The sequence below is a fragment of the Strigops habroptila genome, chromosome 20, assembly GCF_004027225.2.
Source record: "Strigops habroptila isolate Jane chromosome 20, bStrHab1.2.pri, whole genome shotgun sequence".
Classification (NCBI taxonomy): Eukaryota; Metazoa; Chordata; class Aves; order Psittaciformes; family Psittacidae; genus Strigops; species Strigops habroptila.
Window position 1 is genome coordinate 5,425,953 of NC_044296.2, and position 15,364 is coordinate 5,441,316.

Below are 15,364 nucleotides of genomic sequence, written 5' to 3' on the forward strand. Positions count from 1 at the left end.
TCCTCCACGAAGTCCTCCATGCCCGGTACCGGTACTGCAGGCAGACGGTGAACACCAGCTCCCGCTGCGGGGCACGGGCAGTGTGAGCAGGAGCCGTGGCCAGCTCCAGCCCCCGGCCTCGTAAGGGTCTTACCTGCAGCTTCTGCAAGCCACAGAGCCGGCTGTAGAGGCAGCAGGAAGGGCAATTGAGGCTCCAGGTGGACGCCAATGGGCCTGCCCATGTCCTCCGGGTTCCCCTTATTGGTGCACTTAAGGTCCACACCCAGCTCCTGCCACATAGTCATAGAACGAATGAGGTTGGAAAAGAGCTTTGAGCTCATCAAGTCCAACCGTTCCCAGCACTGGCAAGGCCACCACTAATCCATGGCACTGAGGGCCTCGGCTACACGGTTTGGGGACACTTGCAGGGACAGTGACTCCAGCCCTGCCCTGGGCAGCCTGTTCCAATGCCTGAGCACCCTTTGGGGAAAAATTGTTCCTCATCTCCATCTAAACCTTCCCTGGTGCAGCTTGAGGCCATAGAATGGTTTGGGTTTGAAAGGAGCTTAAGAGCAGGTAGTTCCAACTACAGAGCATCTGGTTCCAACCACAAATGGCATCCAACCATGGAAACCACCATGGTCCCCCCACCCTATTCCCCAGCATCGCGCTGTCATGGGCTTGGGCTGCCCGTTCCCACCTCAGGTATGTCGGTGAGCTTGGCCTCACACGTGGCGATGTCCTCGGGGTGGCCACCACGCGCGTGTAGATGATCATGATGTTGGAGAACTCAGCGGCAAAGCCCAGTTGGATGGTGACACCACAGTCAAAGCTGAGGGCCCGGCTCTCCGGCAGGACTAGAATGGGATGGAGAGCACAGGCCTCGACCTGAGCCGTGCCCATGGGTGAGGTGACCACCTGGGGGTGGGGACATGGACGTGATGCTCCTGCCTCCAGGCTGGCAGCTCTGTACCAGCACGTTGTGACTCTCACCATGAGCCTTGGACCACTGGAGGTTCCTGGCCGAGGACTCGTCCCGGGCTGGTGCGTGGATGGGGTCCGTCAGAGCTCGTCTCTCTGAGAGGTTGCTGCGGAGCTCCAGCGCCTGCCGGCCCCGCGTGATCTCCAGTGTGCCCATGTCTGCGGGGGGACAGGGGTCGGTGCAGGCCATAGAGGGTGTTGCTGTTCCCTGCTGCTCCCCACTCACCCTCGGCCACCTTGTCCAGCAACACTGTGATCTTCTCGTCCTCCAGCAGCCAGCGCTTGAGGAAGGTGACAAATATGCCGTTGGAGAGCTCGCCCTGGCTCAGCTCGTAGGCTTCAGCGTCTGCGCACCTGCAGGGACGGGGCAGCGTTACTCCATGCTTCACTCCCCTGGGAACCAGCCCCCAATCCCTGGGGAAGCCAAAGCTGGGTGCCCCCAGCTCTACCCGCTCCATTGACCCATCTGGCCACCATGGTGGGGAGAGGTGGGAGCCACACGAGGCCCTGGATGCTTAAAGAATCATCAGGCCAAATCCCTGTGCTCCAGAGGAGCCTCAGGGCTTTGTCCCCAAGAAGCACAGTGGGCATCTTCCTGCCCCATATGGGACTGGATGATGCCACTCACCCACCACCTCCAGCATCGACTGGAGGAGGCGATGCTGCTCAGAAATGGAGGGGAAAAGACACAGATGCAAAGACAGCCAAGCCATGATGGGAGACTCCTCCCTGATGCCTGTGTTGGGGGCAGCAGGGGGTGGACCCACGTGGCATAGCCGAAGACGATGTTGGCCGTGACCTGCAGTGTCCCGACATTTGGGATGACATCGTCGTTGAGGTTCCTGCAAGAGAAGTGCTGCTGGACTTGCTGTCACCCAACCCCCACCCCAGGGCACCCTGTGGGCTGCCCTGTGCCCCTCTGCCCACCCATCGTGGTGTTTTCCAGCTCAGCTGGGGCGCTGATGCCTTGGTGCACCAAAGCCAATGGGTTTGGATGGGACCCTGTGGATTCCCCACTCCACTCCACTCCCCATGGAACCAGCACCCTCAGGAACCCCTGTGCCGGGACATCCCAGCGTGGCAGCTTGTCCCCAGGCTGGTGGCCAGGGCCGGGTCACCTCTTGCGGCACATGTCAAGCAGGAAGACGTTGAGGCTGGTGTGGCGCTGCTGCATGCCCTGCAGCACCCGCTGCACGCACAGGCAGTGGGCAGAGGTGTAGGCACTGGGCGCGTCGATGGGCACCATGAAGCTATTGCCAAAGTTTTCATAGCCATGCCCGGCGTAGTAGAGCAAACCTGCAGGTGAGCAGTGACTTGGGTTGGGTTGAAGGGACCTTAAAGCTCCTCCAGTTCCACCCCCCTGCCACGGGGAGGGACATCTTCCACTAGAGCAGGTTGCTCCAAGCCCCGTCCAACCTGGCCTTGAACCATAGAACAGTTTGGATTGGAAGGGACCTTCAAAGGTCACCTAGTCTAAGCCCCTGCAATGACCAGGGGCATCTTCAACTGGATCGGGTTGCCCAGAACACATCCCGCCTGGCCTGGAATGTCTCCAGGGATGGTGCCTCCATCACCTCTTGCAGGGATGGGGCAGCCACAATTTCACCCACAACATTCCTTGACCTGCCAGTGCCTGCTCCCTCCCTGAGCACCCCCAAGTGCCCAGCAGCAAAACAACCCCCCAGCTCCCCCTGGATGGAGCTGCCCCGCCGGGTGCCACCGCACCATAGACACCCTTGTCGAGGAGGAGGAGGAACTCATTGACAGCCATCTGCATCTCTGCCTTGCGCAGGTCCAGCAGTGACACCACCTTGAAGTCAAGCTGTCGGAGGAGGGTGCTGAGGGCGTGCACATCCACCATAGGGGCCTTTAGCTGCTTGTGGTGCAGGTAATGCATGTTCCCGATGAGCAGGGCCACCTTGTCAGTGGCTGCTGGGACAGAAGTTGGTGCTGGGTACAGAGCGGGATGCTCCTGCTGTCCCCAAACCTTCACCCCACAGAGGTGACACCCAGCTGTGGCCAGTGTCACTGTCCCTGGGTACCAGGGCCACCAGCCCATCCTGGGCAGGCTCCTACCATAGAGTTGTCTGGGGCTGCCGTGCTCCGGGGAACCTGGGGAGAGAGAAACCCTGTGGCACAGCCCCGCAGTGCTGGGAGCACGGCTGGGACCTGCCCGCACCTACCTCCATCCCCTCCTGCCAGGAGCATCCGGATGTGAAGAGCCGGGGGCCTGCAGCAAACGGAGGGTCAGGGATCCCCACGGGTGGCAGCACCCCAAAACCACGGGAAGGCTCGATGGGGTGGAGCAGAGCAGAGCTAGGACACCCAGGCTTGGGGGGGGTGTCTCACCGATCTCCACATCCACTTCCCGGCTCCAGAGCTCATGGAAGAGGTTGAACACGCGGCAGGAGTAGCAGCCCCGCTCGGCCGTTGTCACCAGCTTCACCTACCAGAGGGACAAAGCAGGGTGCTACCATGCCATGGTATGCTGTGCCATGCCATGCTTGCCAGGCCAGGCTGTGCCATGCCAGGGGTCCTGCCGTACCTGGAGCTGTGGTGCCTGCGCACCCTCCACGGGACACTGGTTCCTGAACCACTGGTACTGGGGCGGTGGGCTGCCGATGGCCCGGCACTCCAGCACCAGCGTGTCCCCCTCGGCCAGGCGGCACGGCTGTGGGTGCTGCAGGATCTGCAGCCCTGACATGGTCGGGCAGTAACCGTCAGCTGGGGAGGGGATGAAGCAGCAAATTGGGCACCCAGAGCTGCATAGAGCTGCTTGCAGGTCCCTCACCTGCAGGTCCTGGCACCCATGGGTGGCATGAGACAAGTGGACATGAGGAAGGCACGGGGTATTCTCTCAACGTATGGAGCCAAGCTGAGAGAGCTGGGCTGGGTCAGTCTGGAGAAGAGAAGGCTCCTGAAGGGGAGACCTTAGAGCAGCTCCAGTGCCTAAAGGGGCTACAGGAAACCTGGAGAGGGGCTTTGGACAAGGGCCTGTAGGGACAGGCCAAGGGGAATGGCTTTAACCTGCCAGAGGGGAGATTGAGATGAGCTCTGAGGCAGCAGCTCTTCCCTGTGAGGGTGCTGAGGTGCTGGCACAGGGTGCCCAGAGAAGCTGTGGCTGCCCCCATCCCTGGCAGTGTTCAAGGCCAGGTTGGACACAGGGGCTTGGAGCAACCTGCTCTAGTGGAAGGTGTCCCTGCCCGTGGCAGGGGGTTGGAACTGGACAAGCTTTAAGGTCCCTTCCAACTCAAACTATTCCATGATTCAGCTGCTCCATGGGCACCGTAGCCCCAGAAGGTCCAGAGCTGGGGTGCAACACACCCTGCGGAGCCACCCATTTCTGATGGGATGAGTGGTCCCCCACAGGTTCCAGCCTGGGGACCAAATCTCGGGGCTCACTTGCACTGGGGCTGCTGCTCCTCTCTACCCGGACATGCGCCCACTGGGAGAAGGTGAAGGTGGCCCCGCAGTTCACGCGGCAGATGAACCACTCGGAACGGCCCCACGGCGCGGCCGTGTCCACCACTAGCTCCGGGGCCGTGGCTCCGGGCACCTACAGGACAGGAGGTGACCAGGAGCTGGGGGTCCCTCTGACCCATCCTCCACCATGGCCAGGGTGGGAGCTCACCTCCTGCCTCCCACAGAACCACTGGTACGTGAGCCCCGGTGGTCCGGTGGCCCGGCAGCTCAGGGACACCCGCGTCCCCTCCGCCACCACCTGCGACTCTGGCTGCACCACGATGCGGATCATGTCCTGGACTGGGAGAGGAGAAACCAGCCTGGGCTGGCTGAGACCCCCACCCCACACCAGCTCATATGATCCTCTCCTGTCCCATCCCACCCTTCAGCCCTGCCCAACCACATAATCCTACCTTGTCCCATCCGGTACCACCACCCACCCCACCTCATCCTGTTCCATCCCATTCCACCCCTCTCTGCTCCACCCAATCCCATCTTGTCACATCGTGCCCTGTCCTATTCCATTCTGTTCTGTCCCATCCCACCCCATCCCTTCTTGTCCTGTCACAGCCCACCCCCCAGTCCTATCCTATCTCTACTGCATCCATCCATCCCATCCCTTCTTCTCCCATCCCACCACACCCCATCCTGTCTCACCCTACTGCCTCCATCCCAGCCCACCCCACCCTGGGCGCTGCTACCGAGAGCAAGACCACCAGCAGGAAGCACTCATCTCCCCCTACTGAGCCCCTGGTGCCCCTCTCCAGGCCCTGTGGGACCCCAGTGCCCGTCCCTACCGGCGCTGCTGAGGACGTGGCAGGCCTGTGTGTGCCCCATCCTCTCCAGGCAGCCCAGCAGGTCCTGGAGGGTACAGTCACGCTCAGCCAGGAGCTGCAGGAGGCTCTGCGTGGGGCTGCCATGGGGCTCCAGCACCTTCAGTGAGCACATCTCCAGCTCCTCCTCACTGCAAGGTGCCCGCAGCGCTCAGCACTGCAGCCCAGCTCCCCCAGCCCAGGCTGTGGCCACCATAGGGCGAGTGGGGACCTCGCTCAGCCCACGGTGTTCTGTCACTCAGGGACATCCCCTCTGCCCCTACCTGCACTTGAAGCGTTTCTCCACCGCAGCCACCTCAGCCAACCTGCGCCAGCCGCGGCCGGTGTTGTCCAGGAGCTGGCAGAGCCGGGCCACCACATCCTCACCCAGCGAGCTGACAGGCGAGCTCCAGTCCCCCATCGCGCCCGGCCCCTGCCCGGGCATGCAGAGGGACCACAGCACTCAGTGGTGATGGGGTGAGGATGAGCGTCTGTGCCCCACCGGCCACCACCCCACATCGCATGGATCAGGAGGAAGAGCACCAGCACAAGCTCGTTGGCATCAAGTCACCTCCCTGCAGGAGCCTCCGCAGGGAGGAGCTGGGATCTGGCTGCCAGCAGCCAGCCAGGAATGCCACCAGCTCCCCCTCCATGGAGGGCATGAACCACAAGAGGAGCACAGGGGACCCTGCTCTGCCCCCAGCTTTGGGTGAGGAGCCAGTGCCATGATAGCCCAGCCCCAGGACAGGGATCTTCCAGGGAACTGGAAAGAGGGGATGTTCAGTGACTGTCCCTGTCCCTTCAGGGGACACAGAGAACAGGGCCCACCACAGAGGGCAGCAGCAGAGACCCCAGTGGGGCACCAGCAGCCCCCTCACCAGCACCAGGCCCCTGGGTGGTGGCTCCAGAGCCAGTGTGAGCCCTGCTGGGCCACAACGAGGAGCACGGGGCGGGGTAGGGGAGTATACAGGGGGGTCCTGGGACCCACCTCGGGTCCCCTTGACCCTCGCAAAGGCTTTGGCAGAGAGGGGAGCACGGCATAAATCAGGGGGCAGCACCCAGGGACCGGCTCCCTCCTCCTCCTCCTCCCAACCCACGCACGCAGCCGCCAGTGCCCAGAACAAGCCATGCGCAGGGGCTGGGTAGCACCAGGGGCTCCAGGGCAGAGGCAGGGCCCCGGTCTCCCCGGTGCTGCCCCAGGGGTGGCTGTGGGGACAGGACAGGGCACTCACCACTGGACACGGCCCAGCCCGAGCCCCGGCAGCTCCCAGCGCTGAGCCCGCGCAGAGGAAACGAGAGTTCAAGCCACCCCCCCGACCCCCCCCGCGCTGCAGCAGCGGCACTTCTGCTTCCCTCTGCTGCTTCCTGTGCCCCGGGAGCACCACACAGCCCCTGGGCACCGGCTCAGCCCTTCCCACAGCACCAACAGGCTGGGAGGAAGCTCTGGACATCATCCAGTGCAACCCCTGCCAGGCCAGGGCCACCCAGAGCAGGGCACACAGGAATGTGCCCATGGTGGGTTTGAATGTCTCCAGAGAGGGAGACTCCACAACCCCCCTGGGCAGCCTGTGCCAGGGCTCTGCCACCCTCAGCATAAAGAAGTTCTTCCTCATGTTGAGGTGGAACTTGTTGTGTTTTATTTTCTGGCCATTGCTCCTCGTCCTGTCACTGGGCACCACTGAGAAGTCTGGCCCCATCCTCCTGGCGCCCGCCTTTGAGCTATTGATCTGCATTGATGAGATCCCCTCAGGCTGCTCTTCTCTGACTAACCAGGCCCAGCTCCTGCAATCTCTCCTCATCAGAGAGATGCTCCAGACCCCTGAGCATCGCTGTGGCCTCCACTGGACCCTCTCCAGCAGCTCCTTGTCTCTCATCCTGAGGAGCCCAGCACCTGCACACAGTGCTCCAGATGTGGCCTCACCAGGGTCAGTAGAGGGGGAGGAATCACCTCCCTTGACCACACTCATCCCAATGCACCCCAGGATACTCTTGCCCCTCCTGGCCACAAGCTCATGACCACGACCAGTTCATGGTCAACTTATCATCCACCAGCACTCCCAGGTCCTTCACAGCTGAACTGCTCTCTAGTAGCTGGGAGGACCTTGAAGGTGGCTGCTTTGTCCCCACAGCCCAACTCAAGGCCAGGCAGGAGCTGCTGGGCAACGAGTCTGGGTCAAACCGAGGTGGCACAGTGATACCAGCAGTCATCCCCCACCCCAAACCCCCCCCACACCCCACTGCAGGGCGCTTCCAGCGCAGGCTGTGATAGCGCAGGGCCTCTCAGGGCCCCTCTACCAGCAAAAAACCTGAGCTTCTGTTTTACCAAATACACCAAAAATGTGTGCCTTGTGTTGCCTCAGCCCCTCACAGCCCCTGCAGAGGGTTGGCCACTGCTCCCATCACAGGCATCGGTCTCAAGAGAGGTTTATTACTCATTTACAAGAGCAGCCCAAACGCAGGAGCTGGGCTCGGGGCAGCCCCAAGCACCTACAGCTTCTTGCTCTTCTTCAGCCTGTTGTTCTGCCACGTATTGTACTTCCGCAGGCGCCTCCAATACTCGATGGAGTTGGGATCCAGCTCCTCCAGCTTCTTGGGAGGCCCGAGGTGGATCTTAAAGAGCCTGCGGGCAAACACAGAGCACGAGGCTACAGGAAGGAGAGCAAATGGACAATGATGGAGCGATGGAAGCGTGTGCCTGGGACACGCGGATCCATCCTCGCCCTCCGCACCCACAGCGCGCCCTGCTCCCCTGCTCCCGTGCTCAGCGGGGGCTCCGGGCTGTGGAGCAGCGGGTTTCCTTCTCCCAGCGCAGGCCCCCGTGTCCTTCGCACCAGTCGGTGCCCCCGGGCTGGCGGCTCTGCAGGGACACGGCAGGGGGAGCGGGCACCACCTACCAGTCCGGGTACTCGGAGTCGGGCTTCAGGGCCACCTCGGGGCCGTCCTTGAAGTAATTGACGCCCATGGCGTAGGTGGCGAGCATGGCGGGGTCGGTGCACACCTCCGGCGCCTTCAGCCCCTCCTTCGGGACGCTCTTGCCCTTCGCCTTCATGGCTGCGGGACGAGGGCACGGACGGGGAGGGGGTCAGGGGCTCAGCCCGGGCGAGGGATGGGGGGAGAACCCGGCCCCGGCGCGGGCAGCAGCACCGGGGGCAGGAAGAAGACAAGGGCGGACGGGAGGCACAGCGGGAGGAGGGAGCTGGGGCCGGGCACGGGGCGCCGGGCACGGGCCGGGGAAGAGGGAGCAGGCTGGCTCGAGGGAGCGGGCGGGGGCGCGGGACCGGTCCCGCTCGGGGGCTCACCCGGCTTCTTGGCGTAGCCGCGGGCCGGGCCGGGGAGCGCCGCCCGCAGCCGTAGCAGCGCCCGGGCCGCCATGGTGGGCGCGCGGGGCACGGCGAGAGGGGCGCAGCCGGGAGGCGACGCGCCGGGATAGGCTGAGCGCTCGGGAGGGGCGGGGACCGCCGGGAGGGGCGGGGCAGCGCATGCGCGGCGGCGGCCGGCGGCGGCGGGTCCGTCCGTGTCCCGGGGGCGGCGGGTGGGGCCGCGCGGACCGGACCGGCCCCGGGTCCCGCCCCGCGCCATGGACCGCGCCGGCCGCCCCCGGGCGGCCGCCCCCGGCAGCGCTGAGGTGCCGGAGCCGCCGGCCATGGACACGGAGGAGGGGCCCGCGGCGCGGACCGGCGGCCCGGAGCGGAGCGCGGGGAGCGGGCGGCCGCAGGAGCCCCCCTTCGGCACCCCGGCCCCTGGCTGCGGCTCCGGGCAGGACCTGCCCAGCCGCGGGAGCCAGCGTGGCCCGGGCCCTGCCCCGGTCTCTGAGGACGAGGAGGGAGAGAGCGCTGAGCCGCGGGGCCCCGGCAGCTGGGAACTGGGTGCCGGGAGCGCCCCCGCGGCCACGGGACACCTGCAGGCCCCCGGCAGCAGCGACGCCGCGGGCATGGAGCTGGACGAGGCTGCGGAGGACGAACTCCCGGAGGTCCAGGCTCTGCTGCTGCAGCTCGAAACCCTCGATCCCAACCTCCGCGACCGCCCCCCCGGCTCTGAGCAGGGCCCGGGCGCTGGCACCGCCCCTCTGGCGGGGAGACGGGCCCGCTGGGGCCGCCGGCAGTGCCAGGGCCGGTGCCGGCCGTGCCCGCTGCACGTGGCCACGGGCCGGGGCCTGGACACCCGGCGCTGCTGTGCGCAGCACCCCGCCTGCTCCCGGCCCTGCCACGGGCTGCTCTTCGCCGAGGCCGAGCGGGAGGACTTGCTGAGCCTCCTGTGCTACGAGGGGGGGCTGCCCGAGCCCGGCGGCACGACACCCTTGGCCTGCTCCAGTGTCCTGTGTGGGACCAGCCTGGAGGCGCTGCGGGCTCAGGAGGAACCGGCCGCTGTGGGGAGGCTGGAGGAAGGAGCGGCTGGCAGCGGGTGTTGTGGAGAGGGGCGGTGTGAGGTTGGCTCCAGCAGTGAGGGCCCTCGGGACTGCTCCCCAGAGCCAGCCTGGGTGTCCCTGTCGCCCGGCCCGGCCCCGGAGGAGGAGGAGCAGCCGCCTGCGGGCAGTGTGACTGTGAGTGCCCCGGGCTCTGTTCCCTGGGGGGTTCGGGGTTGGGGGCAGAGGGGAGCCGGGGGTGGCTTCTTCTCAGGTCCTGGTGCCCAGATCTGACCCTCAGAACTGGCTTTGGCTGCCTGAACATGGGGCGCTTGCATGGCTGATCCCTGCGTGTGCCAGGGGAGAGGCTGGTGGGTCCAGACAGCTCCAGGGGCAGCCTGGCTGAACCCCTGAGATCCCAGCCACAGCCTCACCTGATCTCTTGTTGCTTTGCAGAACAGGGAACCTTCATCCTCCTGCCTGACCTTCAAAGAGGGTGAGTTGCTTCTATGCTGGAGCAGCAGAAGCACCCAGGGGTCCTGACCCACCACCTCCTGCTCTGACTCTGGCTGAAGCACATGGGAGGGAGCACCCAGCTCTGTGCCCATGGACGGTGGGAACATGGCTGCAGACTCCAGGGGGCTCATTCAATTCCTCACTGAGCAAATGGGGGTGCTTTAGGGATCAGGGAGTGGGAAATAGGGGTGCTTCAGGCTTGGGAAGAGAGAAAGAGGAATTCCAGGGTGTGCCCGAGGGAAGCAGCCCTGGGGCAGAGTTGGTTCAACTGATGGTGCCAGGAGTTGTCTCCCAGGTTCTGTGTGTAGGAGCACAGTTAATGGGCAGCAGGAGTTGGTACCCCTGAGGTGGGGGGGACCAGCCCCTGCTTAGTCCCTCCCGATGCCTCAGTTCCAGGCCCCTGTGACCCAGAGGATCTGCTGGACGGTGTGGTTTTCGGAGCCAAGTACCTGGGTTCCACGCAGCTGATCTCGGAGCGGAACCCCCCGACCAGCGTCCGCATGGCACAAGCCCAGGAGGCAGTGGACAGGATCAAGGTGCAGGATGGGAAGGGGCGCAACTGCCGTCAGGCTGGTGCCCCATGGGCATGGGGCACCACTCAGGACCTGCCCAGGGACCTCCTGGCTGTGGGGCAGGGCCCCCCAGCAGCAGTGACCTCCTGGGTGTTTCGTTCTGCAGGCCCCAGAGGGGGAGTCCCAGCCCATGACAGAGGTGGATCTGTTTGTCTCCACGCAGAGGATCAAGGTGCTCACCGCTGACACACAGGTGAGCAGGGAGCATCCACATGGATTTGGGGCTGCTGAAACCGTCCTGTTTGGCTTTGGGAGCTCTGCTTGGCACCCACACATCAGGGTGGTGGTGCCTGTGAGTGAGGACACGTGTCTGGGAGGAGACAGGTCACTCCATGGTCATCTCACACAGGCGGGGTGGTGTCCCTCAGGTCTCTGCGTGCTGGCGTGAGGCTCCTCGTGCAAACTGCACCTCCTGGGAGCTGCGGGGTCCCCAGCCCGAGCTGGGCGAGCCCTCGAGGGAAGGAGCTGTTTGTCTCTTGGAGCGTAGAGCTGGTTTCTGCGCGTGTGTCCCTTGCAGGAGGCCATGATGGATCACTCCCTGCAGACCATCTCCTACATCGCTGACATCGGCTCCCTCGTGGTGCTCATGGCGCGACGGAAGCTGCCGCGGCAGGCGCAGGGCACGGGGGAGAAGCGGCTCTATACCATGATCTGCCACGTCTTCCACTCGGCCGATGTGAGGAGGCAGAGGCCCTGGGGGAGGGTTGCACCAGGAGCCTGGGCCTCATCCTGCTCTAATGTGACCAAGTGCTCTGGGTCTCCGTGCAAGGGGCTCGCAATGGGCACAGAGAGGGGGAAGGAGCCCACCTGAGCACCTCAGGTGCTGAGGCGCTGGCACAGGCTGCCCAGAGAAGCTGTGGCTGCCCCATCCCTGGCAGCGTTCAAGGCCAGGTTGGACACAAGGGCTTGGAGCAACCTGCTCTAGTGGAAGGTGTCCCTGCCCGTGGCAGGGGCTGGAGCTGGAGGAGCTTTAAGGTCCCTTCAACCCAAACCGGGCTGGGATTCTATGATCTATGACATGGAGGGGTCCAGTGACAAAACTGGCATCGTGCAGGGGCCTGTTCAGGCAGGGAAGGAGTGAGGATGCCCTGGAGTTCCCAGCCACAGTGTTGGCCATTGCAGGGTGCTGGCAGCTGCTGGCCAAGAGCTGTGGGGACAAACAACTCCTCTCTCTTTCCCCAGGCCCAGGTCATTGCTCAGGCCATTGGGCAGGCGTTCGGTGTCGCCTACCAGCGCTTCCTGGAGGCCAACAGCATCGACCCGAGCGAGCTGAGCCCTCGCCAGTACAGCCGTGCCCTGGAGGACCAGGAGCAATACAATGCAGAGCTGAGTCACTTCTCCCGGCAAGAGAACTGCAAGGATGTAAGAGCTGCTTTGGAGGGGGGACAGTGTGGGGGTACCCTGTGTCATCCCCTCCACAGCTCCCCAGGACACCTGTGCTGGCTCATGCACCCCATGACTGGTAACCATAATCCATGGGTGCCCCCCCCCCCGCAGGTCTGTATCCAGAAGCAGAAGGGGGAGATCCTGGGCATTGCCATTGTGGAGTCGGGCTGGGGCTCCATCCTGCCCACGGTGGTCATCGCCAACCTGATGCACGGGGGCCCCGCGGAGAGGTCGGGTGAGCTGAGCATCGGGGACCGCCTCATGTGCGTCAACGGGATGAGCCTGGTGGGGCTGCCCCTCGCCACGTGCCAGAGCATCATCCGGGTGAGCCTCCTCCAGCCCAGCAGGACAAGTGCTGGCAGAGATGAGAAGCAGTCCCACTGCTTCTGAATGTGCCTAGGAGTGTCTGTGATACTGGGGTGTTTCCCCCCCGATGCTCTGGCTTGGGGGTGGGTAGGTGAGAGGAGGCTGTGGGGCAGAGCAGGGAGGAGTGTGGGACCCATTCCCATCCCGGTTCCTGCTCTTGAGTGCATGGGAGGAAGGGATGTGACAACGCGGGGACAAAGCTGCGGACAAAACTTTCTGTGTCAGGGTGCAGGTGCCTGAGGAGGGTGGGTGAGGAGGCAGGTTCCTGAGCTGGAGGGAACAGGGAGGCCAGAGGAGGCCCCGGAGCTGCTGCGAGGGCTGGAGCAGCTCTGCTCTGGAGGCAGGCTGAGAGAGCTGGGCTGGGGCAGCCTGGAGAAGAGAAGGCTCCTGAAGGGGAGACCTTAGAGCAGCTCCAGTGCCTAAAGGGGCTCCAGGAAACCTGGAGAGGGGCTTTGGACAAGGGCCTGGAGGGACAGGACAAGGGGAATGGCTTTAACCTGCCAGAGGGGAGATTGAGATGAGCTCTGAGGCAGAAGCTCTTCCCTGTGAGGGTGCTGAGGCGCTGGCACAGGGTGCCCAGAGAAGCTGTGGCTGCCCCATGCCTGGCAGTGTTCAAGGCCAGGTTGGACACAGGGGCTTGGAGCAACCTGCTCTAGTGGAAGGTGTCGCTGCCTGTGGCAGGGGTTGGAGCTGGAGGAGCTTTAAGGTCCCTTCAACCCAAACCAGCCTGGGATTCTATGAACCTGTTACATCTTCTACCTCCCAGGCAGGAAGGAGCTGAAAGCAAGGACAGTGTGGCCTCAGGGGCAGAGTGAGACATCTTGGACTGGATTTATAAGTTCTCCCTGAATTTGGGCAATGCAGATCCCTGTGTGTGCTTCAGTTTCCCAACTGAACGCAGGTTGCTAATCCTCAGCCCTCCCATAAGCAACGTGGCTGCGCCGCCCCTCAACCATGCCAATCCCTCCCAATGTCTGACAAAGCCATGTCCCATCTTTCAGGAGCTGAAGCACCAGACAGAGGTGACACTGAACATTGTGCACTGTCCCCCCGTCACCACGGCCGTCATCCGGCGCCCCGACTCCAAGTACCAGCTGGGCTTCTGTGTTGAGAACGGCGTGGTGAGTCCTTGGGGTGGGCCAAGGGCTTCAGGCACTCTTCTGCAAGAGACACACGGTTCTGGCTGTGTCCACGCTGCTCCAGTGCTCCTCAAGGTTCCGCAAGGAAAGCACCTTTGCTTGTGCCACAGCAAAAGGCTTCTCATAGCTCTCCTGCAGCACCAGGGGTCGGATCCGTCACCCTGGTGCTCCTTTGCTGTTTGTTTTCAGGGTGGTGCTTTCTTCCTGGCTTTCTTGGCATGTCCTTAGGGACATTTGTTGCTCTTGCTTATGTCCCAGGCGCTCCCTGTTCCGAGACGGTGTTGGAAAAGCAGAGGAGCATTTCCAGGGCCAGTGGGAGCTGAGGGGGTGATGGAGGGTGAGGAATGGCTGCGGCCCAAGAGCTGCTGCCCACGGGAGAAGCTCTGGCTCTGCAGCCCGGATGGGAGCATGAGGGTTCGATGGGCCGACGGGGGGAGCTGATGGTCCGGGCAGCTGAGGAGAACCAGGGGAGCAGAAGGCTGGTGCTGCAGCTCAGCACATGGCTCCCGCAGCATGTGCAAAGGGCCAGCCCTGCCCTTGCCGTGTGCTGGGGGAGAAGCACCCAAGTTCAGAGCTTTTGCTGGGAGCCTGCCCAGCTGCGAGGTTTGGGGGTGGTTGTTCCTGGCCCTGGATTGTGGGCACAGCTCTGATCCTCTTTCCCTGCCCAGATCTGCAGCCTGATGCGTGGGGGCATCGCAGAGAGAGGCGGCATCCGCGTGGGGCACCGCATCATTGAGATCAACGGGCAGAGCGTGGTGGCAACACCACACGAGAAGATCATCCAGATCCTCACGCAGGCTGTCAGCGAGGTGAGCTGGGGCCGGGGCTGCCCACGGAGCTGGTTTGGCACCAGCACCCTCCAGCCTGGGCTTTGGCATCCCCAGCTGATGTGTGTGTCTCTGCCCAGGTCCATATCAAGACGATGCCGGCCTCCACGTACCGCCTGCTGACGGGGCAGGAGCAGCCCGTCTTCCTCTGAGCACCAGCCTGGCTGTTGCTGCACGTGCCTGGGACTGCAAGGATGGGACAGGCTCTGCTTCCTGCCCCAGCACACTCAACAGAGCCCTCTGGTCCCCGGCAGGGTCTAATCCTGCACCTCCTCAGCTTTACTCAGGACACAGTGGGAGGCTCCGGGGACCTGAGCATTGTCAGGGCCGGTGGTGCCACAGTTTGGGCACCTCCTCCCCACCTCCCAGTGCCTGTTCTGCCGCTTCACCGTGTCCCTCAGCTTGGCCTGGTGCTGGCAGGAGGAGAGGGGACCCTGCATGAAAGGTGTCACCCCATCTGCTCACCACCGATAGTGCTTTTACACTCACCAGTGGTGCCTTTCCCCATGTGGGGCTGGTGCTAGAAGCACAACTGCAGGGCTCACCTGCGTGTGGGTGCACGTTGGCACCCCAAGGGAGACCCAGCAGCACCCCTGGCACCCACTCCTTCTTCCTGGCTTTGCTGGGAACCTGGGGGGTGCAGCCGGTTGCACCAAGCTGGGAACCTACCTCTGCCTTTTCCTGGTGGTGCCTGCAGCCACGCCGCATGTACAGCGCTGGGTCACAGCCCTCAGCGTGGAGAGAGGGAACCCAGGACACAGCACTGCCCAGGCCCACATCCTGCTGGGAAGCCTGGGATCATGAGCCCAAGGATCACCCCTGGTGCTGTGTTTTCACCCCACGGCCAAGGTGGTGCTGACCTGGGGGCTTGGCTGATGTTAAAATAAACGTTGTAGGGAACATGGGAGGCTGCGTTTTGGGAGCAGGGGAGGCTCAGCTCTAGTGCCGGATGTTGGCACAACTGGAGCCTGTGGAGGTCCCA

General features: G+C 63.8%; 2 protein-coding genes across 2 annotated transcripts in view; one reads left to right on the top strand and one right to left on the bottom strand.

Moving 5' to 3' along the window:
* LOC115618327 (mucosa-associated lymphoid tissue lymphoma translocation protein 1-like) overlaps positions 1-6,504 on the bottom strand; it is a 6,747-nt gene extending 243 nt beyond the window's left edge. Inside the window, 19 exon segments of the mRNA XM_030509765.1 lie at positions 23-64; positions 134-214; positions 216-269; positions 680-729; positions 732-836; positions 973-1,119; positions 1,187-1,314; positions 1,728-1,802; positions 2,079-2,256; positions 2,686-2,889; positions 3,037-3,072; positions 3,140-3,190; positions 3,310-3,406; positions 3,506-3,684; positions 4,363-4,516; positions 4,592-4,722; positions 5,220-5,386; positions 5,519-5,667; positions 6,467-6,504. Of these exon segments, the coding sequence (XP_030365625.1) occupies positions 23-64; positions 134-214; positions 216-269; positions 680-729; positions 732-836; positions 973-1,119; positions 1,187-1,314; positions 1,728-1,802; positions 2,079-2,256; positions 2,686-2,889; positions 3,037-3,072; positions 3,140-3,190; positions 3,310-3,406; positions 3,506-3,684; positions 4,363-4,516; positions 4,592-4,722; positions 5,220-5,386; positions 5,519-5,655 (2,016 nt within the window). The 5' untranslated portion in view covers positions 5,656-5,667; positions 6,467-6,504.
* Positions 6,505-8,716: 2,212 nt separating this feature from the next.
* On the top strand, positions 8,717-15,287 carry APBA3 (amyloid beta precursor protein binding family A member 3). The gene is made up of 10 exons (XM_030509767.1): positions 8,717-9,774; positions 10,033-10,072; positions 10,483-10,628; positions 10,771-10,857; positions 11,182-11,340; positions 11,847-12,026; positions 12,162-12,374; positions 13,418-13,537; positions 14,224-14,364; positions 14,463-15,287. Exons 1-10 carry the CDS (start codon positions 8,812-8,814, stop codon positions 14,532-14,534), a joined length of 2,121 nt encoding a protein of 706 aa, XP_030365627.1. The 5' UTR covers positions 8,717-8,811; the 3' UTR covers positions 14,535-15,287.
* The last annotated feature ends 77 nt before the right edge of the window (positions 15,288-15,364 follow it).